Source organism: Talpa occidentalis, unplaced genomic scaffold (assembly GCF_014898055.3).
Source record: "Talpa occidentalis isolate TD23 unplaced genomic scaffold, MPIMG_talOcc4v2.1 talOcc4.16, whole genome shotgun sequence".
NCBI classification, from domain to species: domain Eukaryota; kingdom Metazoa; phylum Chordata; class Mammalia; order Eulipotyphla; family Talpidae; genus Talpa; species Talpa occidentalis.
Window position 1 is genome coordinate 5,355,093 of NW_023601653.1, and position 27,739 is coordinate 5,382,831.

The window sequence follows — 27,739 nt, forward strand, 5'->3', positions numbered from 1 at the left end:
CACCCTCCCCTTGGTGGTGATGGGATTTGTCTTTCCCAATGTCCTAATGGCTTTAGTCTGGAGTGGGGGTGGAGTCCACAAAGCCTGTATGAAATTATCTTAGGACATCCTTTCCCCCTAACACTTCCAGAGAGGAGACGGGGGTGAGACGGGTGGGCAAGGCCAGGGTTCACCTGGGCCCCCTGAGCTTGCCTCCCTCCAGCCCTCCCCCACCTTAAAGGGGCTGCTGGTGGTCCCTCCAGGGACAGGTACAGAAGGAAAAGCGAGAGACAGCCTGGGGTGCTGGAAGGGGCGCTGGAAGGGGCCGAGGACTAAGACGGTCTCACCTGCCTCTCCCTGGGGGCTTCTTTGGGGCTAAGTCACTTTTGCATCTGCCTTGTCCTGTTTTACAAATGAATCTCTGAGAGTTTAAGGAACTTTTTGGATTCACACAGCTGGAAAGCAGTAGAGTCAGCATTTGAAGCCCCTTTGTGATGCGGAGCAGACTCCCTGAGGGCTCAGTCCCTCTGTAAAATGATGGGGTTTGAATAAAAGCACCCCACTGGGATCCTGACTCCCTCCCCCACCACGGGGTCAGCTGTGGCTAATGGAAGGCCCAGGACTTGTCTGGAAAGGTGGACAAAGGGGTTCAGAGCCTGGCCCTGCCAGGCCACTGCCTCCCTGAAGGGGTGTGAGGAGTGAGGCCCGTGTCTCCCGGGCCGGCGTAGAGTGAGCAGGTGCTGGTGAAGGACAGTTCTTAATGTTTGGTCAGAGGAGCTGTCCCTCCGCGCCCACCCACTCGTTCATTCGGCAAATATTTGCTGGCTACGCCTACGTGCCACACGGGGGTGCCCCAAATGGCATTAACTTCCTGGCGCCATGCCATTTATACTCTAGTGGGGGGACAGAGACCAAAAAAAAAAAAAAAAATCTAAAAGTAGCCTATAAAATGTGTTAGAAAAAGAAACAGAAAACAATAAGTTAAAGAAAGAAAAAGGATGTATTAGATGTGATATATGCCAGGAAGGAAATGAAGCAGAAAGGAGAGAGGCCGTGCCCTTCCAGGATGGGGATCTTAAATCAGGAGGATGGGAAGGCCTCTCCGTGCAGGTGGCTTGAGAGTCAAGGTCAAGGGAGGTGAAGGAATGAGCCATGTGATGGCTGAGGGAACAGCACACGGGTAGCAGGAACAGCCGGGGCTAAGGCCCTGAGGCTAGAGTCTGCCTGGTTCATCCTAGGGGCAGTGAACAGACCAGCAAGGAGGCCAGTGAGGCTGCAGGGTAGTGGCCGATAGGACAGGGGGGCAGGAGAGCTGGGGGAGGGGGTGAAGATTGTGTCAGGTTGGGTTGAGATGTCTCTGCCGTGTTGTTCAGTAAATCCACAGTGCTCAGTCAGCGCTCAGGTTGCAGATCCCTTTGGAAGGAACTGACATCTTTCTCCCCTCCACTGATTCCACCTGCGGTATCATCCTCACAAGTGGCCAGTTCCGGGGCTCCCCTTGAGGTTCCCAGCCCTGTGCCCTGGCACGCCAAGGCGCAGGTATAAAGTGCTAGTCTGGAAAGGGGCTGCTTTAAGCAGAGCAGCTAAAAGCCAGGGTAAGACTACCCGGGGTTCCAGACCAGATTGCAACTTCTGGGTAGGTGGGTTTGTAGGGAGGGTGGCTAGGGTGGCCACACCCATGGTCTTTGAAGTGGGGAAATTCCCTGGCGGGAACCCTTGAGAATCTCACCGGGGGAAGGTGAGCCCCACTACGTTTTCTTTCCCTTTTGAACCGACTCCATTCCTCTGTGGGTTTCGTGTCCTGTTTCAGTGGAGCTTTGGAGCTCTTTAGCAGGGCCCAGGCCTTCTAGGGGGTAGAAGGAGGAGAACATAGCTAATTAGGAACAGGCGTGGGGGGCAGTCTTCCAAGAGGGTGGGTGGGATCAGGGGGAGAGAGACCGGGAGGCCTGGGAGGCAGGAGTGGGCCTTAAGTGGTCAGCCTGGGGCTGGATCTTGAATGGGCTGGTGGTTGTGAGTTCTGGATGGGGAGCAGGTTCCAGTAGGAGCCTCAGATTCCCTTGCTAAACCAGGGAAAGACGAGAGTAGACTTTAATCTGTTGTTTGAGAGGAATAAATGCCATAGCTGTTTCTCCCAGCCCTTGGCGTTAGGTCTGGAGAAGTTCTAGTCCTTTCCTGGACAGGGAGGGCCCATAACTGGGACGCAGGGCCTAGGTTAGGAGGTTGGAGTGGGGAGGAGGGAGGATACATCCCATCCCTGCTCTGTAGGGCCAGGCTCCCTCTCTCCTGCAGGGGAAAGTGCTACGCTGGCTACAGGGAAGGCTGGCGCCTTGGCTCTGGAACCAGGGGTCGGGATTCAGGTTGGTGTGATTGGGGTGATAACCCAGGGGACGGAAGGGGCATTCATTGGTTGTGAAGGGAAGTGATTAGGCTCTAGGACTGAGTCTCACGGGGACAAGGCTTGTCCTTACTTGCCCGCTCTTGGACATGGGCTCATCATACCCTCAGCTGGGGGAGGACAGTGCCATCCTGCTGTGCTGTGTGGTCCTGGGCAAACCCCTTCCTCTGCTGTAAAAGAACCTGGTCTGAGGGGTTCCTACCAGTTTGGGCAGGTGTGACTCAGGGCTGAGGCTTGAGGGAAGATGCAGCGATTATGGCAGTGCCCGCTTCCGGGAGTGGCCTTGTGCGGAGTGGTGTGCCCACAGTGGCCACAGTGTGTGTGTGAAGGGGGGTGTGTCACATTGGGAGCTTTGCATGGCACAGTGTAAATAGGATACTTTTAATGAGTCTCCCCTGGACCCTTTCATCAGCGGTCTGGCAGCAGGTAGGAAGCCTTCCGGCTCCCTGACCGGGGCGGGAGGGCCTTCCCGATCTGCAGGTCTGGAAACCCAGTGCAGAGCCGGGAGCTGGCTGGTTAAATTCAGACTCGAGTGTTGGTTCCGTGGTGTGGGGCGCCCTTTGTCAAATGTGTGAGAACAAGGTCAGGGCCGGAGGGTCTGTTCTGTGCCCTCACAGCTCGAGCAGCTGGAAGAGGAGCGAGGGGGAAGCCCCCCGTGGGTCTCTGCCTTTGCTTTTCCCGCAGGAGAGGGTGGCTGGGCCCGGGCTGCCTCCCCGGGTCTTTGGTCAGCGTGTCCTGCTGTCCTGTGATGTTCACCCCGGAACTACCCGGGCCTGCTCCCGGCAGCATGCAGGGCCCGCGGAGGGCGCCCCAGTCCCTGAGCGCGCGGCCGAGCAGCCCCCGCAGGCCGCGGTCGTCGGCGGGGCCGGCCCGAGAGAGACCCCCCCCCCGCCCCGGGAAAGGACGCTGCGCCTAGAACCCCCAGTTTAGGGGGCGCCCTCCTCACACCCCCACCCGGCTGCTCCGCACCCGTGCCCCGGCCGGGTCGGGGCGCCGGTGTCTGCGTGTTCCGCGCCCCACGCGTGGCCCGCGCCCTGCGAGGCGCCCCCGCGACGCCGGGCGGGGGCGGGGGCCGGGGCCGGGCGCGGGGCGCGGGCCCTTTAAATGCTCCGGGGCGGCGGCGGCGGGCGGGGATGACATCAGCGGGCGGGCCCGGGGCTCAATGGGAGCCGGCGGGCGCGCGCCGGCGGGAGCGCGCGGCCGGCGGCGGGGGCGGGCGGCAGGAGGCCCGAGCAGGCGGCGCGGCGCGAGCGCCCAGAGCCAGACCCGGCCGGCCCGGCGCAGCGCGGCGGCGGGGCCGGGAGAGGCTGGCGCGCCGGGCGCCCCGAATCCTCCGGCATCCGCCCCGGCGGGCCGCCCCCGCCCGCGGCAGCCCCCGGCGCAGCGGCCCGGCAGCGGCGCCTTCCCGGCGGGGTGCGTATGGGGGGCCGCGGGCGCGCGGGGGGCGCAGGCCGGGGGCGCGCGGCTCCTCCGCCTCTTTGTTTTTGCCGGCGCGGGCGGGAGGCGGGTGCGGGGGGCCCGGGCGCCGCCCGCTCGGCCCGGCGAGGACAAAGGCGCGGCCGGGGCCGAGGCGGCGGGGGGCGGCTGTTATTCTGCGGGCGCGCCCGCGGGGGCCCCGCCGGCGGCCCCCGCCCCCGCCGGACCCCGGGCCCCGCGGGGCGGCCGCTCCGGGCTGGGGCCGGGCGCGGGGGGCGGGGGCCGGGAGCCGGGCCGGGGCGCGGGGGGCGCCGCCGCCGTGGCTCGGGCTTCTCGGCCGGACCCCGGGCTCGCGCGCCCCGCGGACAACCCGCCCCCCCGGGGGCCCGGGCCGGGGGCCGCGCGGCCGCTCCCCGTGGTGCCGGGGGCGCCGGGGCCCCGAGGTGCCGGCCGCGCGCCCGGCCGTGTTTTCCTTTGTGGCGAGAAAGGGGCGGGGGTGCTGGTGGCCGGGCCCCGCCGTCGTGCCCGGGCCCGCGCGGGTCTCGGGGGCCGGAACTCGAGCCGGGCCCTCTCGAGGGCCCCCGCTCCTCTCCGCGCCAGCCTCCCGGCGGGGGAGCCCCCTCCCCAACTTTCCCCTTAGTTTTCTTCTGCCACAGTCTCTATGGGGGGCTGCGGGGAGGGGGTCGAGTGGCTCCCCTTGCGGGGTGTCCTTTGCCCGGGGTCCAGGGTGCGCCCCCAGTTGCCCCGGGGCCGGGGCGCGGGCGGCGCGTGCCAGTTCGTCTCCTGGGCCGAAACTCGCCATCGCGGGCCTCCCCTTGAACAGAACAACAAAAACAACTCGGTTCCTCCCGGGGCGCGGGCGGAGACGCTCGGCCTCGGCGCGCTCGCCCCTTGCTCCGGGAGCCGGGCGGGGACTGTCCCTACGCTCGGGGCCGGCCCCCCGGGGTGCGAAAGGCGGGGTGCGGGCTCCCACAGGCCCCCCGCGCGCGGTGGGGAGGGGCGGGGGGTCAGGCGGGTGTATTTATGTAAGCCCAGACGGAGGGCCCGGTATTTACATAACCCGCGTGGGCATTTATGTAATGTAGGATGCGGGGTATTTATGTGCCTCTCCTGACCCGCGGCTTGCCCGCTGCCGTGTGTGGTCTCTGAATCGGCGTCGCTGGAAAACAGGCGGGTGGGGGTGTGTTTGTGTGTACACGCGCCCACCCCACCCCTGGGGCTCCGGGGTGTGCCTGCCTTTCTTCTTCCCGCGGGAGCGCACACGCTGGAGCGCGGCTCTGCCAGGTGTGCGGTCGCGGGTTTCCTGCAGATGTGGAGGGTGCCCTGCCGGCAGCTGGGCTCCGCGGGGCCTGTGGGCAGAGGCCCTTGGTTGAGAGCCGGAGTTCGGCTGGCATGGGTGGAGGCGACTCCTGGTGGCATCGGGCAGCAGCTCCCTGGGAGCGAGGTGCTGGGCCCATGTCTCCTCTGGGCAGACCTGTGGGCTCCTGGCCTCTGCCAGGGCAGAGAGACCCCCAGCCTGTGGAATGAATCTCCCCCGACCCTGCGCAGGTCTGGCTCTGGGGACTGGCACTTGGCAATGGGAAGGGGCAGACAGAGCCTCGTTGCCCGGCACAGCTGCGTGCCCATCTTCCTGTTTGTCTCCCAGCCCTGGCATGAAATCACCCTGCTTGGGAGGGAGGCTGCCAGGTGGGGCCTCGGGCACGCTGTTGGGCCCAGGTAAGACTGCTGGCGGGGCCCCGGGGCCAGGTGGCGTGAGTACGGGCCTGAGGTGCTGGTCTGCAAATGCAGGCAGGCGCCTCTTGTTAGTTTCCTACTCTGGCCCTCTTGTCCACACCTCCAGGATCTTAGGGGTCCCCCATCCCTCTCCGTGTTTCATAGTCTACTTTTCTCAATCCCTGAGCGGCAGAAACTGCCTCCTACCCTTTGACTTTCCTCCTCTGCTGGCCGGGACCTTTGTTCTAGGCCAGAGCAGAGGCGGCCCTTGATGGCCTGTGGACTTGTCATCCAGGAGGGTCACGGGAAGGAGGGAGCTGCTCAAGCCGGTACCTCTCCCCCAAATCTCCCCTCGCGCCCCCAGACTGGCAGCCACAGACCTGACGCTGGGCTCTGGTGCCCTGGGTTGCTCCTTGGGGCCCGGTAGGAGACCTTTGTTCTAGTCTTGAGGGAAGCCAACCCCAGCCAGTCCACGCAGAGGAATAGTGCAGAGGCCTGTGTGAGGGCCCGGTGTCGGGTGAGGTGGAGAGGGAGGCGCTGCAGGTGGATGGTGGAGGCAGCTCCCCCATCTCAGGAAGGAGCCCTCCTGCCAGGCAGACTGGGAGGTGCGGCCTCCAGTTCTTGGTGATAGAAGCCTGGGGCGGCAACCTGGGGCCAGGGGTCCCCGTGGTTTCTTAGACCTAAAGGGGCTGAGTTGCTCCTTGGGACTCTCCGTTCAACTTGTCACTTGTCATCCTGTCCCTGGAAATGGAACCGGCTAGTGGTTGCCATGGTAGCGCCCCCAGGACAGTCAGCTCCTGCACCGCCCTTCCCTTTACCCCCTTTGTCCTTGATTTTCCTTTTAGGGTCTGGGCCATTTGTGATTGACCTGCCCCTTGAGAGACTGCTATTGAGGGGTCCCCAAATGAGTGGCCCTCAAGGAGATGCTTGCTTGACTATTTCCTTCCAGACCCCTTCACCGGGTCCACCTGTTCCCTGGCGGTGTGGAAACCTGTTCTAAGCTGGCCTCAGTTACTCCCCAGGGGCGGAGGCTGTTGGCTACCTGCCCTGCTGCCTGGCATCTGCTTGCCCTCAGGCAAAAGGAGGCCACTCTCTCCCTGGACTGAGGGCGAATGTTGGTCTCCCGTGTACCTCATGGCCTGTCTGGCTTTTAGTGGGGGGGAGCCCCGCTTCCCAGCTCCTGCGTCTCTGACCGAGCGTTTCTCTTCTCTCTGCAGCAAACGTGAATCATGGAGCTGCGTGTGGGGAACAAGTACCGCCTGGGACGGAAGATCGGGAGTGGCTCCTTCGGAGATATCTACCTGGGTATGTCTTCCTGCTTGCCGCCCTGTGGTTCTGGGCTCCTGGGACAGCCTGGGGGACAAGGAGGAGAAAAGATAACAATATTTCAGGCTCAGAACTTGGCTCGGGGCGCAGGTGACACGTGTTGATCATTTGTCTCCAGGACATTTCCAGGTGAGGCAGGAAGCAGCAGGTTGGGGATGAGGGGGGGGGGCTCCTTAGTAGTCGGGGCAGCATGAGGTTCCCACCGACCCCGGGCTGGGCAGAGGAGGATATTTTTAGCTCTGATCTCCAGCTGCAGACGACCTGTCTCCAGCCGCACGTGGGAAAGCCCTAGCAGCCCTCTCTCGCGTGCCTCCTGGGAGAAGGATGCTGTGGACTGGCCCGGGCTGCTGCTTACTTCCAGCTAGCCCCCTCCCGGTGGCCCAGCCTTTTGGCACTCCGCCCAGGCCGGCTTCGGATGACGCAGGCTCCCCTAACCTCAGGGTGGAGGGACGGGGGCATCTGTGCCTAAAGGATCTCTCTCGCTCTCTGGATGTGCTTCCTGTTGAAAGTTGAGTTTGCTCTGATGTCGTTTTCAACAAATCGCTGACCGCTCAGCCCTGCCCTCGGTCCTGGAGAAGTGGGGCTCCTGCCTAAAAGGCATGGCCCTTCTTGGCACTTACGGGTAATAGTGAAGGGGTGTGGTGAGAGCAAATGGCCAGTCTGGGGTTCATCCTCACCCCCTCCCGGTGTCCTTAGAGGCAGCTGTGCCTCTGCTTTCCTCCTTGGGGACGGAGGATACATCACGCTGTCCTGGGCAGAGGAACCCAACAAGTCAGTGTGCTGCTTCAGAAATGGTCCCTGCCCTCTGGGGGTGAGTTCTTTTCACCCCCATCTGAGGGCACAGAGAGTAACACTGCATCTCTGAGCAGGACGGGGGCCAGGCAGGGCTGCTGGAATGTGCTCCCCGTCCTCACAACCTGTGGAGACCTTGCTTTACACATCAAGCAATTGAGGTGTGGCCGTCCAGGCTTTCTCTAGGAGACTAGAAAAGGGGACCTTTGTACCTTCTGCACGAGTGAGCACAGAAGGCAGCTTGGGAAGGAGACGGCAGACAGGCTGGATTCCAGACCTGACTGTCTGCTGGAGTGTCCGTGGTTGCTCTGTGCCTCAGTGTCCCCATCTGCCAGGATTGTGTGACGGTAACACCTGGCCAGGCAAGGCTTTCATGAGGCACAGATGCAATGGCACGCGGGAAAGCAGCATGGAAACTGTAAAGTGCCAGCTAGATGGGCAGTTCATTGGCAAGTGCTGGGGAGGCCTCCCACTGAAGGCACCCCCAGATCTCAGCACAGAGGGAAGAGGCAGTGTAGGTGTTGCCGTCTGAGAGCTTTCCTCTGTGACTTTGGGCCCCTTCAGTTTGGCCAGTGTTAAGTTGTGTCCACCTACCCTCCCCAGCACCCTGCATGGCTTGCCTGCAGTGGGTGTTTCGTGGAGGCCTCTCTGGTGAACAGAGCGGCCAGGCGTCTGTTCCATGCAAAGGCATGTGAAGTGGCCTCAGGTCAAAATAGGAGGTCAAAGGTCAGGCTTTGGGGCAGGTCCCCAATCTGCTTGGATCAGTCACTTTCTCTCTGAGCCTCAGCATGTTCATCTGTGAAATGGGGCACTGGTTCTGGGCCATCTTCTTTCTGTCTGTGGAGTTGGGGTGGGTCCAAAGGACACCTTGTATGGAGATTCTTGGGCTTAGGACTAAAGCCCGGAGCCACTGGTCAAGGGCACAGGCATGGACAAGCAGCTCTGGACACAGACACCTGCTCAAGGTAACCCCAGGTTCAGGGTCTTTTTGCAGAAGGGAAGCTGAGATCCAGGGAGGGGTAGGGCAGCCCAAGGTCACTCAGAAAGCCAGTGTCCCATTTGGTAGAACCTCCCTGGAGGCAAGACTTCCTGTTTATCCTATAGTCACCTTGTTGCTTTAGAAACCAGCGGTTGAGCGCTGGGTTGCGAAGCTGCCCGCAGCCTCTGCAGCGCCAGTTCGATCCCCGGTTGCTCCCCAGCCACCGGAGGAGGGTCCTGCATGGCGCCCAGACCTCTCCTGCCGCCCGCTGCTTCCCTCAACAGTGTACTTCGGTCCTTCTGCCTGCTCTGCTTCCTGCTCTGGCTCTGGTGAATTCTCTCACCCTCCCGTGCTTCTGGCTGTACCCAGTGCTTGTATAAATAAACAAACAAACAAATAAATAAATAAATAAAAATACACGCCTCTTTAAAATAAATAAATAAATAAGTCTCTAATAAATAAATAAATCTTTAAAAAAAGAGAGAAAGAAAGAAACTAGGTCCAGACTTACTCTTTGTGCCGACTCCAGAGTAAATTCTGGAAGGTTTGGGTGCTGGTGTTTCTTTTACCAGCCGTGTGACCTTGAGCAAGTGATGATGGTTCCTGACTTTCCTATTTGCAAAACAGGGTCACTTCCCACCCCAAGGTGGTGGGAAGTAAGATGGTGGCATATGCTGGACCTCAGCCCCCTGTCCTGCTTGGTATTTGCTCTTATCAAGGATCTGGTCCTCTTGGGCCTGAGTGTCCAGCTTCTTTGGGGCCCATGCCCTGACTGCTGTCCTGCCAACTCCCTCCCAACACTGTCTTGCTGGTACAGGGATGGTGCTGATTGTAGGGCCTCCCCAGCTGGCCTCATGGTTGCCTTTGTTCAAAGTTCTGGCCACATTCTTGTTGTATGTGCTGGTGCCAGGGCCTGACTCCAGATGGCCTCTGCAGGTGGGCTGGGCGCAGCCTCCAGGCCCCGCTTTCCAGGATCGCAGGAGCAGGCACATCCCGATGTGGCCGCAAGCCCGCAGGTCCTCTTTGACTCTCTTCTGCCCTCTTTGTCATGGGGAGTGGCCAGGAGAGCAGGGCAAGCTTTGTTAGGGCCTCAAAGTGGCTGCATAGTATCCAGGGGTGACTGAGTCATGTCCTCTCTGCTAACTGCTGGCTCTGGGAATCCCCTAGACCCTTCTGTCTCTGGTTCTCAGCTGTCAGTGAGAGGGAGCTCTGCTTCCCCCAACAGGTAGTTGTGGGGGACAGTCAGTTCCAGGCCTCTGGTCGGTGGGCCCCACCCTCCAGTCCAGCCAGGTGTGGTTATCCGGTGTCTGCAATGTGCCCCAGTGAGCCCCATGTGAGGGCCCCATCTTCTACACTAGGCTGTCCCTGCACCTCTCTGCTCTGCTCTGGCACTTTTCACTTGGGATACAGGGAAAAAGCAGTGGCTTTAGAGACTAAATTTCAAATCCTGGCTCTGCCCCAGCCAGTTCTCAGTGACTTGGGGCCAAGTACTTGATCTCTCTGAGTTGCAGCTCTGCAGTGTGAGAAGCAAGGGAGATCAGAGTCAAGGCTGGCAGCTTCCTGCCAGGATTCTGAGGCAGCACCAGGGTCCAGTGGGGGTGGTCGACTGCTGGAGTCAGGAGACTTTACATAACCGCTTAGGTCTCTAACCTGGGGAAGTTGCTTGTCCTTTAGTCATTGACCTTTGGTGTCTCAGTTTCCACGTCTAGGATGGAGATACAAAGTCAGGAATGCAGACTGGTGTAAAGTTCAAGGGTTAAAGGGCTCCTGAGGCCCTCCGCCCCAGGGAAGGGCTTTCTTCCCCGCCTCTCATCTCTGCGGACATCTGCCTGATCCTGAGTGCTGAAGGCCCTGCTGCTAGAGGGTCCATTCTCCAGCAGCTGCCAGCCACTTGTCTGCACTGTTGCCACAGCTGCCTCTGGCTTCCCACTCCGGGCCTTCCTGATACACCAGTGGCTCTTAGCAGGGAGGGGGGCATTGTCTTAAGGGGGCAGTTGGCAAAGTCTGGAGACATTTTTGGTTGTTTCAACTTGGGGGTGTGGTACTGGCAACTAATATATAAAGGTCAGGGATGCTGTTGAGCACCCTGAAATGTCAGAAGGGCCAAGGCTGAGAACCCCTGTAAGCCAGCTACCTAGGCCCTGAAGTCTAAAGGATTTTAACTCCGCATTGGAGACCCTCCAGCCTCTCCCCTGCTCACCTCTTCCATGGACCTTGTCAACTGCTTCAAACCACCCAGAGCTCACGGTACCCCAAAACACCGGCACTGGTTGTGGCCTTGGGCGTCTGGCAGTCCTGTTGCTGTGTCAGGAGTCCTCACAGCCCCCCTTTAGCGGGGGAGGGGGGCGTCTTGGCCACAGTGTGCCTGTTCCCTCCTCCTTGCCTGCCGCCAGCCTGCACTGGCGCCTGGGCAGCACTTGGCTGAGCACCTCCTGAGTGTGAGGCATGGGCCTAGACAGCTTCACACCTCAGAACAACCCCACAAGCAGGGTGCTGTTGTCCCATTTACCGATGGACCCCCTGGGTGCAGAAGGTAATGTCACTTGCCCAAGGTCCCCTGTCAGGAGGTGACAGAACAGGATTCTGGCCTGGAGCCCATATCCCTAAGGGTGCTGGTGAGCCCAACCCCTCTCTGTCCCCAGAAAACGGGCGCTGGGCACTGCTCTCCCCAGCGATGAGCGCTGTGTGGCAGAGCACTTTCCTCCCCATTTGGTCACTGGATGCACTACTTTGTTTTGTTTTGCAAATTTTAATTTTATTTTATGTGGTTCAAAAATGAAGAGACAAAACCAAAATGAAAACAGAAGCGTGCTGAGTGCAGGAAGCTCAGAGGACCAGGTAGTGTCAGTGTGGGGAATAGGCTGGCCTGGAGACAGGAAGCAGTGGTCATGGGGCCGGGCAGCTGGGGTCACATGGGGGCGATGCACCCGCTCTAAAATCAGTGGCGCTGGGCGCCTTGCAGATCCACAAACCACTGATGCTTGTGCTTGAAATGAGGGATTGCATAGGACGGAACTGCAGCTCGGCAACGGAGCTGAGGATAATCACAAGGTGTAACGTGGTACCCAGTGAAATAACTGCTGCGCCCCGCGGCCCGCCCCCCCCCCCCCCCCCCCCCCCGTCCCCGCCCCAGTCTTCATTTTGCCTCCTGTTGTGAAACGGCCACCAAACAGACTTTTTTTTCCGGGACTACAGAGAGCGCAGAATACATGATGTTCCGCACTTTGCTCTTTCACTTCCTGTGTCTTTGAGAACTTTCCACTTCTGCGCAGAGAGGCTTCCTCATTCTTTTTCCATTGTGCTCTGTTTTGTGGCTGGCCCGTTCTTCGTTTCACCACAGTCCCCGTGATGGGCCTTTGGCTCCTTTCCAAGCTTCTGCTCTTGCAGACAGCCCCCAGCAGAGAGCCTTGCATTTTGCCCTTTGCACGAAGCAAGGATGTTAAATCGACTCCCCAGAGTGGGAGGGTGTTTGGGGCCCAAGTGTCCTCCAGCGAAGAGGTGCCAGTCACACGGCGTCTGTTGCCCCACAGCCCTGCCCTCAGACAGGCAGGTACCTTCCCTTGGGGCTTCTGCGACTTAGAGGTCAAAGGTGGTCTCTCAGGGTCATTTTAACTTGGCTTCTCATTCACGGAGGTAGAACATCTTTTCCTTGAAGTAAACCGTTGTATTTTAATTTCTTTCACCTGAAGTATCTGTTGTGACCCTGGACCCTACCTCCTGTTGCATCTGTGGCCTCTTTCCTCCTGACGGGAGGAGTGCTCCGCGTAGGGCCATCTTGGCTCCTCGCTGGTGGTAGGAGTTACGAGCAGGTATTCTTAGAACTTTGCTTCCAGTGTGTTTGCCATGGAGAAGGAATTCCTTCTCTGGAGGGCAGGAAGGCTGTATTGTTGCATGCGTTCAGGATTGTTAGGGAGCTAGAGCTTTACCTATCCCAGTTAATAGACAGCTCTCCCTGCTACCATTCCATGGTTTTAAAGCTGGTCTTGCCTGCGGGGGTGGGGGGAGGGCATGGCCAGCTTTAGTTTTGCCTCTTAGTAAACGTTCAGCAGGTACAAAAGAGTACAGGTGAGGTTCGGGCTTGGCAGGCCCCCCCACCTCCCCGTTGAGGTCAGAGAGCATGCCTGTCACCTTCAGCCCCCGCCCCCTGCGTGCCTGTCTTCACTCTCCCCTTCGGAGACGAGACGCAGTGCTGGCATTTCCGGGTGCCCTTTTGTTGAAGACTCTTATCGCAGGTTTACATCCCCCAGCGATGTTCCGGTGTTGTGTTCTGAAAATTGAGAAGTAGAGACCCGTGCTCAGCAGCTAGCCCATAGGGAGAACCAAAGTTGAGGTATCTGAGGTTAAAAAGGAGGGAGTATGAGAGATGGGGTGGGGGTACAGAAGGGAAGAGGCAATGATAGATGGATAGAAAGCAGAAAAGCTCAATTACATACTGCAGGAAAGTGAATAAAACTACCAGAAAAAAACAGCGCTTGCATTCTTCTGTCTCTTGCTTCTGTTTTTTTTTAAAATTGAGGTGAGAGTTACATAACATAAAATTAACCACTTTAAAGTGTACAATTTAGTGGCATTTAGCGCATTCCCAGTGTTGTGCAGCCACCGACCCCAGCTTGCTCCTCATCACGAAGGAAACTTGTGCCCATTGAGCAGGCTCTCCCTGCTGCCCTCCCCGGCTCCTGGCAGCCACAGCCTGTCTCTGGGTTTGCCTGTCCTGAGCATTTCCTGCGGTGGAACCCTGTCTCCTGGGGTCTTCCGCGCCCGGCTTGCTCGCGCGGAGCAGTGGTCTAAGGCTTAGCCGTGCTGTGCGTCTCCATGACGGTGGGGGAGCAGGGGGTGGGCGCCCTTCTCTTCACCCTGACTCACCCACCCGCAGGCACCTTGGGCTCCAGTGCTGTGAGGCGTCAACTGGCCTCCCGGAGTGGGGGCGTTGGAAGGAGCACGGAGGGTCTGTGTGGGAGGTGGGTTGAAGAGGGACCTAGAGAGACTAGAGACATAGACATGTGGGGGAGAGGCTCCGGGCCTTGGCTAGGGCAAGGCATGTTTTAAGCTTTGAGTCTCCTTCAGCCTCAGCTCTCTGGGACCTGCCTAGCCCTGCTCTGTGGTTCCTTGCCAGAAGGTGCCTTAGACTTTGGGGTGTGTGAAGGTCCTGCCTGCGAGCCCCCAGGGCTGTCGGTGGGAACTGGTGCTGCAGGCAGGACCCTGCTGCGCAGACTCCGACCACCTGGACCTTGGGATGCCGGTCTCTGAAGCCGGGTTGAGGGTCCACAGGTGCCGAGTGGGCAAGTGCTGGGGGCAGTATGGGCTCCTTGGTGGTGTCCCTGCCGTGGCAGTGGTGGGACCCATCCTGATCCTCGACCTGCAGCTCAGTGTTGCCCCCGTGTGTCCACACTGACCGCACCCACACCCCCGCCCATTGGGCTCCCCTGGTCTGCCCTGCCCATTTCTCTCCTCAGTCTGATGCCCCGTGGATCTCACCTCTCCCCAGCCCACACATTCTCAGTGGCTCCCTTTTCCCAGGAGAAGGTGTCCTGACTGGTCTGTGCCTTCGTGGGCCTGGCCCGCATCCAGCCTTCTTGCTGCCCCAGCCTGTGGCCCCCTGAACTGTCTGTGGCTCCTCACCGCCTCCACCTGGCACCTCTTGCAGTTCTCTCTCCTCCTGCCCTCACTGGGAGGTGCTCTTGTGCCCTCATCGCCCCTCTGCTTCCATTTGTTATGGCCTTGGGCCCTCTTGTCATCATTCCAGTCTCCTCCAAGGGGCCCTGAGCGCCTCACAGGCAGACATCCAGTTGGTCGGGGGCTCTGGGCTGCCCACCTGGCAGAGGGTGACTCTGATCCCTGTGTCCTCCCCCCTCCTCAGGTGCCAACATCGCCTCTGGGGAAGAAGTTGCCATCAAACTTGAGTGTGTGAAAACGAAGCACCCCCAGCTTCACATCGAGAGCAAGTTCTACAAGATGATGCAAGGGGGAGGTGAGGGCCGGGAGGAAGCCTGGTGGGATGCTGGGGAGTCTGAGAACTGTGCACAACTGCATGCGTGTGCGTGTGTGCAAAGAGCCCTGGCTCTGGTCTTTGTCGGAGAGGGATATGCCCTGATTGCTCCTGCTTCCCCGGCCCACAGTGGGAATCCCGTCCATCAAGTGGTGTGGCGCCGAGGGCGACTATAATGTCATGGTCATGGAGCTGTTGGGGCCCAGCCTCGAGGACCTCTTCAACTTCTGCTCCCGCAAGTTCAGCCTCAAGACGGTGCTGCTCCTGGCCGACCAGATGGTGAGTCCCCCAGCTTCCTGTCCAGCCTCTGCTTGCCTGTTGTGCCAGGTTGCACAGGGTGCCAGCCCTGCCATGTGGGTTGCAGCAGGAGTGACAGGGCATAGGACTGGCCTGCTTCCTGGTTTAGGATCAGGGCACATTGACTCCTGCTGAACAATGGGTTTAAAATGCAGAGTCCAAAAAAATGCAGATTCCCAGATCCAACCCCAGACCTATTGAGTTGGGCTCCGGGGGTAGGGCTGGCTCCTGTCCTAGTGTGGTGCCCAAGGTGAGCTGCTAGGACTCATTGAGCCTTAGTCATTTTAGGGGAGAGTTTCCCCTTTGCTGGGGTGTCCTCGGGTCCAGTGGGACCTCACACAGAGCCACACCAGAGCAGGGGCCTGTCCTGGAGCCATTCCTAGGTCCTAGAGCCCTTTATAAACGCCAGGGAAGAAATTTACAAATTTGAAAGCATCAGATTTGGACCTGGCATGGTGTGTTGAGAACCTACATTGCAGGGTTCAGTCTCAGGCTGTGAAGATTTGATTTGATTTTTTTTTTTAAGGATTTACCTTTTTTTTTTTTTTTTTTTTTAAGTTTGATTTATTTATTTATACAAGCACTGGGTACAGTCAGAGTGCGAGAGGATGAGAGAATGAGAGAATTCACCAGAGCCAGAGCGGGGAACAGAACAGGCAGATTGATGAAATACACTGCTGAGGGGAGCAGCGGGCGTGGCAGGAGAGGTCTGTCGCACCATGCGGGACCCTCGCTGGCGGTGGGGGATCGAACCGGCGCTGCAGAGGCTGCGGGCAGCTTCGCAGCCCAGTGCTCAACCGCTGCGCCACCAGGGGAGACCCAGGCTGTGAAGATTTTAAAGGTCATTCAACAGAGGATGGTGTCACCTGACTTTGGTGTCCTGTGGAAGTGGGAACAAAGCCTGTCTTTTGGTCTCCATCTTATCATTCCTGCCAAGTTTAGGCTTCATTGGTATGCCCTCTCATCCCCTCCCTTCCCAATCTGGTTGCCTGAGCAACCTTTAAAAATGCCTCTCTGACACCTAGTCCAAGGGTACAGAGCCAGGCAGGCAAATCTTCGTAGGGCCAATGCCTTTCAGGCTTCGTTACTAGATCTTGCCATTAGCTCTCTTACCTTACTCTTTCCCTGTCTCACAACAACTTGGTTAACTCCCTCTTCAGAGCTCCTGTCTAGTGCTATTTCTCCAGGAAGCCTTCCCTGACCCACCCCTTGAAATCGTCTTACACTGTTGTAGACAGATCTTTGTCTCCCATCCAGGGCCGGGCTGTGTGCTTGTGTGTGTGCATGCTCACATGTGCCACCTCCATGGCCCCAGCCATCAGCCCTAGAACAGGGCCAGGCCCCGAGCACTTGGGTGCATGCCTGTCCCTGAAAGACTTGCTGAATGATTCGCTGTCCTCTGCCCTACTCCAGATCAGCCGCATTGAGTACATCCACTCGAAGAACTTCATCCACCGGGATGTCAAGCCCGACAACTTCCTCATGGGGCTGGGGAAGAAGGGCAACCTGGTCTACATCATCGACTTTGGCCTGGCCAAGAAGTACCGGGATGCCCGCACACACCAGCACATCCCCTACCGGGAAAACAAGAATTTGACTGGCACTGCCCGCTATGCCTCCATCAACACCCACCTGGGCATCGGTGAGTGAGGCCTAGGAGTAAAGCAGACCACCAGCTGCTGGACAGGGCCCTGACTTTCTGCAGCTGTATTTGTCCCCCTAACTTTCTACAAGTCACGTCTTCCGCTCTGTAAGAGAGAGCAGTGTGCCCAGCACCTTCAAAAGCCTAACACTCCCCCCTCCCCCCCCCACGGCAGCCAGTCGAGTGGGCGAGGGCGGGAGCTACAGGTGCCAGGGGGAACATAGGTGCTTTTTTTTTTTTTTTTTTTTAAGATTTATTTATTTATGCATACAAGAGCTGGGGTACAGAGCAGAGGTGCCGGGGAGGGGTGTGTGTGTGTGTGACAGAATTCACCAGAGACGGAGTGGGGAACAGAGCAGGCAGATTGACTGAAACACACTGCTGAGGGGAGCAGCGGGTGAGACAGGAGAGGTCTGCTGTGCCATGTGGGTTGCCCCGTGGCCAGCTGGGGATGGAACTCGTGCTACAGTGACTGGCGATAGCTTGATAGTGCTGTCTTTAACCCCTGCACCACCAGGGAGGCCCCGCAACATAGATTCTTAAGGTTTTGCTCCTTATCAAATGTTCTAGCTCGAGTTGACCCCAGCCTTGTCTGATGCTGCAGCTGGTGTATTGGCTGGCCAAGATGGCACTGGGATGCCGACTGCATCGCTGCTGAATGAGACTAAGTGCCTGAGCTAGGAAAACTAGGCCTAGATGGAATTGAGAAGCTCAGCCTCAGGCCCCTTGTCTGTAGGAGAGGGCCACAGTAAGGCCTGTTTGTAGCAGCTGCTGAAAGACAGCACACGAGGGGGTTCCCCAGCATTGGGTTAACGGGGTGGGTGGTTCCCCTCACTTGAAGAGGTGTCCTGAAGGAGGAGAGGAGGGGTCTTGCCCCCAGCAGCTGGGAACACCAGTTGACCTGGCCCCTTACCTTGTCCTTAATTGTGCAGAGCAAAGCCGACGAGATGACCTGGAGAGCCTGGGCTATGTGCTCATGTACTTCAACCTGGGCTCCCTGCCCTGGCAGGGCCTCAAGGCCGCCACCAAGCGCCAGAAGTACGAGCGAATCAGCGAGAAGAAGATGTCGACACCCATCGAGGTCCTCTGCAAAGGCTACCCCTGTGAGTAACCCGGTGGGGTTCAGGTTGCCGGGAGACCCCTGAGGCCCTTTCCAAGGGGAAGACACAGCCATGCATAGTACACTGGGCGCTTGCTGCCCTGGCACCAGGTGATTGATCACGGCATGGGCATTGCTCGGGCCCACCTGGGGGGTCTGGCTGTCCTGACTCACACTCCTGTCTGGCCTCTCAAGGCTCAGTATCAGCAGAAACACTCCTCTCCTTCTGCCACCTCCTCCACTCACACGGGACGTGTTGTCTGCGAGGCCTCCGTCACCCGTGTGTGGAGGTTTGTCCCCACGCTGTGTGGCTCCTGCTGCATCAGCTGGGTGTCCTGTGGCCTAGCCCCATTCTGATGCTGTCTCATGGGGATAGCGCTGTGTCCCTGGGTTAAGGGCTGTCCCCCAACACTGTGCTCACCCCCTTCAGATGCCAGGTGCAAATTCAGCTGCTGCCTGTGCTTCTTGACCATTGGCTCTAAAACACTGCCGCCACCCCCCCTTCCGTGGGCCCCAGTTACTCGCTAGGACGCCTCACACAGCAGGGACCCTCCCATCTCCCAGTTCATTGAAGGGTGTGGCTGTACAGTATGATGAGGGTCCAGAGGGTGAGATCTGGGAGGCGCAGGCACAGGGGCTCTGTCCTCATGAATCAGGGAGCTGGCATGAATGTGCTTCCTCACCTGGAACCTTTTGGAGCCCCTTACTGTTGGATTTTGCAGAGGCTTCATCACGCAGGCGTGCTTGATTGTTAACTCCATCCCTGCCCTCTCCAGAAGTTGCGGGATGGGGTGCTGAAAATTCCCAGCTTCTATTACGGCTTAGTCTTCTGAGGGCCGCCCTCCAGCTGTCTATGGAGAATGGCCTCGCTGTATTCTTGTCACTGAGGAAGTGACAGGGTTTAGGGAACCTTGTGTCGGGGCCTCAGCGAGAGACCAGCAGTTGGAACAAGAGATTCTCTTATTGCTTGGGAGGTGTCAGGAGCCTCAGGCGCTCTGTGCCAGGAACCCGGGTGGGCTGATATGCGTATCTTCTGTTCTCTCCCAAGGGCCCTCTCCCACCCCTTCTTTTTGAAGGAGGAATTGGCTCCTCCAACACATTATGTTAGGAGTTCCCGTGGGCTCTCAGCTGCCCTTGGGGTTGATGACAGCTGTTGCCCTGTCATCTCCATCACCCCCAGAATCCTTGGCAGAGCCAGTGAAGACTGTAAACCAGGGTCTTGAGGGAGCCGGGCCACTGGCCGGTTGTTCACAGTCTTCGTTTACTCTCGTGTCCGCAAAGGCTCTGCTTCCAGGCCGCTGGGTTTTGCACCACAGGGAGACCTGTGGTTCTGTTTGTTTCTGTCTGGCCTGCTCTCAGATTGAAAGTGTTTGCTGGCCCGATGGGTTGGTAGGACAACACAGGCTGCTGGGAGTTCTGGGAGCAGGGGTCTTACCGCGGCTCTTCTGTCCCGCCCCCCCGCCAGCTGAGTTCTCCACATACCTCAACTTCTGCCGCTCCCTGCGGTTTGACGACAAGCCTGACTACTCCTACCTGCGCCAGCTCTTCCGCAACCTCTTCCACCGGCAGGGCTTCTCCTATGACTACGTCTTCGACTGGAACATGCTCAAATTCGTGAGTCACCTGGAGACCAAGGCGGGCATGGGGGGCAGGATGGGGGAGGCCCTGACTCATCAAGCCAAGGTGGCTCTGTGGTGGGCGGGGCTCCCCAAAAATGGGCACTATGAGCTGGATAGCACAAGTGATCTCACTGGGGTCCCAGAGCCCCCATGGCCCCCCCACTCCATCCTCATCAGTGCTGATGGCCTGGGCCCAGGCGGGGTGCTGCCTCCCACCAGAACCAGGAGGACCTGGCTGGGCCTGCAGTCTCTCCTCAGTGCCCACGCCCGGGCGTGGCTGGCGCTGGTGGGCTCCCCGGCGGCCTTGATCGTGGCCTACACCATTCTGCTCTTGCTGTTCTGCACGTCCCAGGCTACTGCTCTCACAGTGGGCCCTCTGGGCAGCTTGGACCCATCCACTGTGGTTTCTTTCTTCCTGGTTGTGGGTCCCTGGGTCTTGCTGGGCAGCTGTTCTGCCTCTTTCTTTTAAGGGTCTTGGGGGTGGGGTGGGGAGAAGCAACCGTCGGCTGTGCTCGGAGCTCCGGAATCTGTGAAATCGTATGTCTTGTTTCACGTCTCTTCTGGAAAAGGGGGCTTCCTCGAGTCAGGCTCAGCCCCGTGACAACGAAGCTCTCGCACTGCCCTACCCCCGCCCCTGTCCCTGTGCCGGGACCACGTACCCATCCTCATACTGGTAAGGACCCTCCAAGGCCTGGCCTTTCCATGCCTCATTACATGGCCAGGTGAGCACAAGCGGCTGAGCCTCTGCTGTGCTCTTTCTGTCCCTTCCAGGTGCCCGTTGCCTGTGGGCACCCAGGGCCCTCCAGATAGGCCCATGGAAGAGGTGGAGGAGTTGCCCCCCCAAAACTACTGGCCTGTGGTCTGGACTCCGGGGCCCCAGTTCTGATGTCAGCAGGTGCACCTGAGCCCATCAGGGCCAGGCCGGAGGAGGCGTCCCTGGCGTGGTGTAGGGGTACAGTGGAGGGTATGGCGGAGAAGACCCTGCCACAAGATTCTCGATAAAGCAACTGCTGAGGAATAGCACCTGCAGGAGGGTGGATGTCGCTGCCCTGGAGGGGCCTAGTGGGAACGGCTGCAGGAGCAGCCTCAGCTGGGCCCAGGTGGCGGCCTCTTTGTTGAACCTGGACAAGTTAAACGCCCCCCGGAGTGTCATCCTGCTGAACATCTCCTTTCATGGCCCTGCCCTCTGCTCACTGCCACTCAGGCTGAAGGCCTGCTCTCCCGGACACTGGGGTCACATTGGTCACGTGCCCCACCCACCTCTCTGGGTCTCAGACAGCATCCTGGTCCTGTTCTGCAGGGAGAGAGACAGAAGTCAGGCAGAGAACAGGGTTCTGCAGACCAAGGGACACCAGGATGGGGGTGGGAGTTGGACAGTGGGGCACCTTTCACCGCAGACCTGGCTGGGATGGCTGCCAAGGGCCTAGGGCCTGTGGGGCCAAATCTTCTTGCCACAGGGTCATGACTTTGACACTGGCTCATCTGGTAGACGCTTGTCCCTGAGTCTGGTTCCGTGATGTGCTCAGCCTTCTCAGCACTGCTCCGAGGATGGTTTGCATTGTCTGGGCCTGTGCCATCCAGTGTGGCAGCCTCTGGCTACCTGTGACTGATTTTTAATAGAATAAAATTAATCAAAGCTGAATATGTATTTTTATGGCCACATTCGCCACTCTTCAAGTTCTTGGTGGCTGCTAGGAACTGACTAGTGCCCACCACACCTGGCAAGTCAGGAGCGAACATTTCCATCATCATGGAACATTCTGTAGGATAGTGCTGCTTGAGAAGGCACCCATGTGGCTGCTCGTGAAACTCTCTGCCAGCAAGATCTCATCTCCAGCCAGGTCAGCGCACCCTCCCCACTTTTTGCTGGCAGCGACCCCTTCCTGGGATCCTTTTGGGGCAGGCCCTGGAGTCAGAAGCTGAAGAGAGGTACCAGCGGCCTTATCCTGTACAAGTCTCTGACTTGAGGGCCATTGAACTGGATAAGCAGGCGCCTTGGGCCCTCTCAGGACCGTGGCCAGCTCACCCTCACATCTCCTGGTGGAAGCATTTGTGGGCACATTATGGGGGTTTTCCACACCTTCCTTCCCAAGGCCACGCCCCTCCCACGCCACCCACCCTGCAGAAGCCGTCACCAGCACCCATCTCCAGATTGGACACCATGCTGGGTGCCTCAACTGAAAACTTCCCTCCTCAGAGTGGCCACCCAGGTCGTTCAGCAGCCAGGCTCGGGAATCCTCAGATAGCTGGAGCCGGGGACACTGCTGTCTGCACACAGCCGCCATGTCCCTGGTCCAGCCAGCTGGCCAGGAGGAAACGACAGCCAAGGTCGGGCCCCTGCGACACAGGTGGATGCTTTGTGACTTTGACGTGGACTTTGTATGTTTTCTTGTGTGCAAATAAAGCCAAGAAACCTCCCTGGCGTGTGTCTCTCGAGGCGTCACTTGGGTTGGATGGAATGGGGACAGCGGCTCACCTCCCACCAAGGATGGGTTCTAGCCCCTTGTTTGGCACCAGCTCCAGGGCTGTGCTCCTCTGAGGGGACCACTGAATCCACCAAGCCTCCGTGTCCCCAGCCCAGATACGGCTTCTCACCTGCCTAGCAGGCTGGTGCCGCAGCTCTCCGTGCTCAGGATGTGCTCGAGTTCTGGCTGCTTGCTGTTGGCCAGGCTGGCGCTGCCAGCGGGCAAGCCCAGGGAGGTCGAGCCTGGTGCCTCCAGGCCTGCCTTGGGTGTGGGGACTTGGGGGTGTGCATCCTGAGTGTTCTGATAAGTTCTCTGGGGGAGCAGGGAGCAGGGCAGCAGAGCCTACATTCAAAGCATAGCCCTACTCTGAGCTGTGTGGCCCCAGACAGGCTCTGACACCTCCCTGGGCTTTGGCTCCTCACTAGAATTTGGGGATTATTCTGAGCTGCGGCCTCTGCCTCCTAGAGTTGCTTAAAGGCAGGGCTTTTTTGGCCAGTTCCTGGGAGAGACCCAGGGTCACAGGAACCTGCACCCTGTAGCCCATGAACAGACCCCCAACTCAGCCCGCAGCTCTCTCCTCCACAGATGCGGCCCCCCTCATGCCAGCCCCCTGCCCTTCCCTGTGGACGACCCCAGGACCAACTAGGTAACACGGCCCGGCACTGCTCCCATGTGCTCCTCTCTGGGTGCCTCTCCTTTCCTCCTGCACTGGGGGTGGTAGTGGCTGAGGGCAGGGCTCCCACACCCCTTCTGCACCCAGCCTGTTTGCTGGGCCTCTCTATCCTCCATGGGCATCTAGTGCTTGCCAGAAGCCATTGTCAGGGGCAGGGGGAGAATGACCCCTTGGAAAGAGGCCCTGACTGGAACCTGAGAGACCCATCAAGTCCCAGCCCACCTTCAGCTGGCCTTCTAACTCCCTCAGCTGGCCTCTGAATGCTGCCCTGCTCTGCTGGGGCACCGAGGGGAGCCAAGGGCTCTTTGAACATAGCGGTTGAGAGGGTCCAGAGGTACTCTTGGTCATCTGGGGCCCTTCCAGGCTCTGACTCTAGCCCCTGGTGACCAGAGCAGAGTGACCTTCCTCTGGGTGATTGTATGGCTGTTTCTCTGTGCTGTGTGATCATGGGTCATTTCCAGACCTTTGGGCTTCCGGCTTTGTGGGGAGGTTGGACCAGAGGGTTTCTGAGGTACCCCTTTCCCAAGATGCCCATCTGGCCTCCCTGGCCCTCTCAGTCCTGCAGGAGGGACAGATCCTGGAGTCCCCTGCCCTCTCAGCACTGACCAGCTCTCATCTCGTGTCTCCACAGGGTGCAGCCCGGAACCCCGAGGACGTGGACCGGGAGCGGCGAGAACACGAGCGCGAGGAGAGGATGGGGCAGCTCCGGGGGTCTGCCACCCGGGCCCTGCCCCCTGGCCCGCCCACAGGGGCCACTGCCAACCGGCTCCGCAGTGCCGCCGAGCCCGTGGCTTCCACTCCAGCCTCCCGCATCCAGCAAGCTGGTGAGCAGAGTGTGAGGGCCGGGTGCCAGGGGTCCAGTGCCACAGCCAGAGCTCCTAATGCTGAGGGTGGCTTCCCCCCGCCTCGCCCTCCAGGCAATACTTCTCCCAGAGCGATCTCACGGGTCGACAGAGAGAGGAAGGTGAGCATGAGGCTACACAGGGGCGCGCCCGCCAACGTCTCGTCCTCCGACCTCACTGGGCGGCAAGAGGTCTCCCGGATCTCAGCCTCACAGGTGAGCACGAGGCTCCCAGGCCGGAGTCGGGCCCAGGGTGCTGCGCCTCCCTCCCGGCTCTCCTTGAGAACCTGGGAGCAGGGTCGGGCCACCTTTCCCCTTTTGGTTTGATCGTTCCCACTGAGCAGAGCTGGGAGTTAGAGCTCAGGGCAGTCTGTGCCCCAGCAAGCAGCTCTGGCCTTCGTTAAACTGCTGTTTAATATCTGGCCTGATATTAAACTGGACCCCCAGGGGCTCATTTGGGTGGGCAGCAGGGAGCTCACCCAGGAGGGGCTCGCGGTCCCTGCTATGAGGGCGCCCCTCAGGGGTCCCTGTCAGCCCAGGATTGAGGGGTGGGTGGGTCCTGTCTGGCTGCCCTACTTAGGAGCCATGTCTGGTCTTGGAAGGGGGTGTCCGTGGCTGTCTAGGGAGGATAACCTGACAGCTGAGAGGCCTGCTCTCTCAGGATAGGCCGTGAGCTGGACTCATGTAGCCTGGGCAGCTGCTTTGCCTCTCGGGACTAGGGCTGCAGGGCCTTGGGGGGTGGACTGGGCTCCTCTGTTGGGGAGACTGACCAGATTGCCATTGCCACCAAGTCACACTCCCTCCCCTGCTTCCCAAAGACAAGCGTGCCATTTGACCATCTCGGGAAGTGAGGAGGACCTGCCGTCGAACCAGTATTTGCTTAGGTGAGTTGATGTCTGCTTTGGACACAGCCCAGCCAGGGCTGGGAACAACCAGGGCCCTAGGGGAGGAGCTGTGAGTTGCAGAGTGGGAGGACCTCAAGGGAGTTTAGATCTCAGTACCTGCTTGTCTCAGGCTTGGAGCTGGCCTGGCCCTTCATGTCTGAAGGAAACCTGTACTCTGCCCTGGGGCCTTCCACCCACTTTGCATTAATGTAGTCTAGAAAGTTGCACTCGCACCCTCACCTCCTGGAGCTTCAGCCCTGTCTCAGCCTTTAACTCATGCAGAACACTCAGAGCAGGGCCGTGGACGGGTGTTTCTCTGCCGTCGAGGCCCGCGGGAGTCCTCACAGCCAATTTGAGTCTTGAGGCCTCTTCTGGGACTGGGTGAGGCCCCGAGGTGGCACACAGCAGCTGTCTACTCCGGGGCCTGAAATGTGGAAGGGGAGTGCTTGTTGGGGGGAGGCCTGTACTCCATGGGGGATACATACAATGGCAGACAGCAGTTTAATATCAGAGGCAGCTGGGCCTCACTCCAGGACATCCTGAGTATGAATTGCTTTGCAGAAATTCATTCCCCACACACAGCGGACATAAAGTGGAGTCTTTGCTTCATCAGGCCTCAGACTCATGAACCCTCTGTGGAATGGCAGGGCAGGGCAGACGTGTGGCTGGGGGTGAGGAGGGAGAGGGACTGTTCTGGTGAAAGTGAGCACCTCCTGTAGGCCCCAGGGAGAGGGACGCAGGAGCTGCAGGGGTCTGGTGGATGGGTAACCAGAGGCAGATCCATTTTAATCTGTCTTCTGTCTTCTTTCTAGTGTCTTCACTGTATTTTCTTTAAAAAAAAAAAAAACCAACACAATGATGGGGGGAACCACTCAAGAAATCAAAAAGGAAAGAAAAACCCAGCACAAGACCCACAATGGATTTTGTTTCGTTGATGTTTTTTTGGCCAACGGCAAGATGATGGCGTGCCCAGAGCACGGAGGACTCTGGTCCCTTTGCTTCTCCCGCTGCCCGTGACCGTCAGGCTGCCAGACTCGGACAGGACACTGGGCCCTCCGCCCCACGCCGCCCGTCTCCGGCCTGGAGCTGAGATGCCGTCGGAGGCGGCCGGAGCCGGACACTGGACGTGTGGTGGGTCGGAGCCTCAGCCCCGCCCCGCCTGCCCCGGACGGCAGAGGCCAACTTTCTGTGTTGGGCTTTTTCCAGTGTCCCCTGAGTGTCTGGGTCCCTTTGCCTCTCAACAGAGACCTTGAGTGTTTGGTGAGGTGGCGGGGGCTGAGGTGCCTCGTGTGTGTGTGTGTGTGTCTGACCTGTATCTCCTGGGACAGCAGGTGCCCGCCCCGCCCGCCAGGCCCAGTTTCTGTTCTCATCCCCCTACCAAGGACACAGGCGGAAGTGACCTCCGTGTCCCTCCAGAAGGGCACCGCCAACCCCTGAGACTGTCACCCGCCTGTGGCAGCCCCACCCCCCTTTCCTGGTCTTAGGGCAGAATCCGCGGAGACTACTTCCAGCAACATCTGGCTCCTGGGTCATAAATTAACTCCTTGGTCCTGACAGTCACCTGGGGTTCCCTCACCGGGGCCAGGCCTCTCTGAGGAGGAGCCGGGGTTGGCTGGGCGCGGGATGTACCCATCCCTCCTAGTTAACACCTGCTTTTACTTTTGTTTGTTCCCTCCGTGTGTGTATTTCCTAATTTATTTACCCCTGTTTCCCTTTTTCCGTTTTCTTTTTTTTTTTAATTAAAGAGCAAAGCTTTTTATTACTTTGTAATTTAAAAAAACTGAAAAAAAAAATACTGAAGAACTTTGGGGGGAATTTTGTACTTTTTTCCTGTGTAAATATTGGACTTTTTTGAGCTTTATTGTGGTTGTTAATTTGAAGTAATAAAGTAGGAAAGGATAAAGTGACGTGGGCAGCTCTGGTACCTTTGTGCTCTAGGGGTTTTTCCCTAGCAGACCTGGCAAGGGGTAGGGCTGGGGAGACTTGGGGACTCTTTAAAAGCAGGACTTCACAGTCACGGCCATTGCACCCAGTTTAATTGCAGGTGCTGACTGGGGGTGCCTGAGCGTCTGTGCCCTGATAAGTGCCAGCTGATGCCCAAAGCCAGGACCACACTGAATACCAAGGTCCAAAATGCCTTACACTATACTGTTTCGTCCACTCAAGAATTCTGTTAGGTCCCATCAGATCATTGCTGTCACACGGGGACAGGGTCCAGAGGGCAAACAACGTGCCCAGTCACGGCAAACCAGGACCTGGACCAGGTCATGGTCATCCCCAGCATCAGTGCTGCTGGGCACCACCCCACCAAGGAGCCCTGCAGGTGAGGGCCCGCGTGGGCCTGAGAGGTCCCTTTAGTCAGCTGGGTAAAGGGGCAGCCTCGTCCTGCCGTCTCTGGCCTGGGGATGGTTTGTGGTCAGTCTGCCGTTACTTCCCTACTTCTCATCAACTCAAGACCCACCTTTGCCACAGTCTCAACCCCCAGAAAAGGGCAAAGCCACCTGACCCCGTGGGTCAGCCTAGGGGTGGTGGTGGAGGGCTTTGAGTTTCGGGGGGTATCTGGAAGTCTTGGACATGGCTCAAAACCCCATAAGGTCTCTTATGGTGCTGCCACTTGAAAGTCCAGTGACCCCCACAACTGGATTTAGGAAAGGTGGTTCTTCAAACCACCAGAGAAATGCCAGTGGCTGAGAGTAGAGGCATCCCTCAGTGCCATGTGACAGTGGAGTTGGTGCCCCGTGAACTGACCCAAGAAATTCCACTTCATTTGCCCATTCTCATCAGTACCCCTCGCTGCCCTCCCCTCAATACCGTCGGGCACCTCTGATGTCACACACTAGTCAAATTACCAACCTTGGGCCCTGGGGCAAAACAAAGGAGCTAATCTTTTAATTTCATATATTTTTAGTAAAAAATGCTTCTAATACTACTATGCTTATTTGTTGTATCCTGTAAGTTTCAAAGTGCCAATTTTATTATCACTACTAAACATCCTATGAAGTGAATCTTTTTACAGCTTTAAAATTTTGTCCTGGGCCTCCCTGCTGGTGCAAGAGGTTAAGTCTCAGCACTGTGAAGCTACTCACAGCCACTGCAGCACAAGAGTTCGATCCCCAACCAGGGAGTTACGCACATGGCGCAGCAGACCTCTCCTGACTCGCCCCCTGCTCCCCTCAGCCGTGTACTTCAGTCAATCTGCCTGTTCTGTTCCCCACTCTGTCTCTGGTGAATCCTTTGACCCCCTGCTCCTCTGGCCTGCTCCCCAGTTCTTCTATGCATAAATAAATAAAATAAATTTTAAAATAAAATTTGTCCTTAGAATATATCTCATTGACAGAGTGGTGCCCTCCAAAAAATAAGATTAAAACTTTGGTTTGGAGGTGTTTACATACACAAAAGTCAAGGCATTTAAAAAGCTGTCAGCAGACTCACTCCCTGCCCCTTCTACCCACCGCCTTCTTACCCAGTATCTTCACTGCTTTCTGGTTTCTTTTCCTGGATTTCTTATTTGGGGAGCTCGTGTATATGGGAGGGGGCAGCAGCTGACAGTTTGCAAGGAAGTGACATTTAAGCTGAGGCCAAAGGGGTAAACCAAGATGCGTCAACCATGCAGTTTATTTTTATGATTATACG

General features: G+C 58.4%; 1 protein-coding gene across 5 annotated transcripts; it reads left to right on the top strand.

The window, feature by feature from the left end:
- The first annotated feature begins 3,659 nt into the window (after positions 1-3,659).
- On the top strand, positions 3,660-27,379 carry CSNK1E (casein kinase 1 epsilon). 5 transcript variants are annotated; one of them, XM_037513581.2, is made up of 12 exons: positions 3,743-3,787; positions 6,721-6,808; positions 14,458-14,568; positions 14,717-14,865; positions 16,297-16,525; positions 17,458-17,628; positions 19,090-19,238; positions 22,294-22,354; positions 23,013-23,205; positions 23,299-23,438; positions 24,041-24,106; positions 24,919-27,379. In XM_037513581.2, exons 2-11 carry the CDS (start codon positions 6,733-6,735, stop codon positions 24,055-24,057), a joined length of 1,296 nt encoding a protein of 431 aa, XP_037369478.1. In that variant the 5' UTR covers positions 3,743-3,787; positions 6,721-6,732; the 3' UTR covers positions 24,058-24,106; positions 24,919-27,379. The 5 variants fall into 5 exon arrangements, with proteins under 5 accessions (XP_037369479.1, XP_037369478.1, XP_037369480.1 ...); XM_037513582.2 differs by lacking the exon at positions 22,294-22,354 and having other exon boundaries at positions 3,660-3,787; XM_037513583.2 differs by lacking the exons at positions 22,294-22,354; positions 23,013-23,205; positions 23,299-23,438; positions 24,041-24,106; positions 24,919-27,379 and adding exons at positions 19,813-19,916; positions 20,015-22,285.
- Positions 27,380-27,739: the final 360 nt, after the last annotated feature.

Bases quoted from the DNA above. Each gene is read 5' to 3' on its own strand.
- CSNK1E (XM_037513578.1), top strand. From the start codon at position 6,733: ATGGAGCTGCGTGTGGGGAACAAGTACCGCCTGGGACGGAAGATCGGG. The intron at 14,866-16,296 runs GTGAGTCCCCCA...GCCCTACTCCAG, and splicing joins TGCTCCTGGCCGACCAGATG to ATCAGCCGCATTGAGTACAT. The intron at 17,629-19,089 runs GTGAGTAACCCG...CCCCCCCGCCAG, and splicing joins CCTCTGCAAAGGCTACCCCT to CTGAGTTCTCCACATACCTC.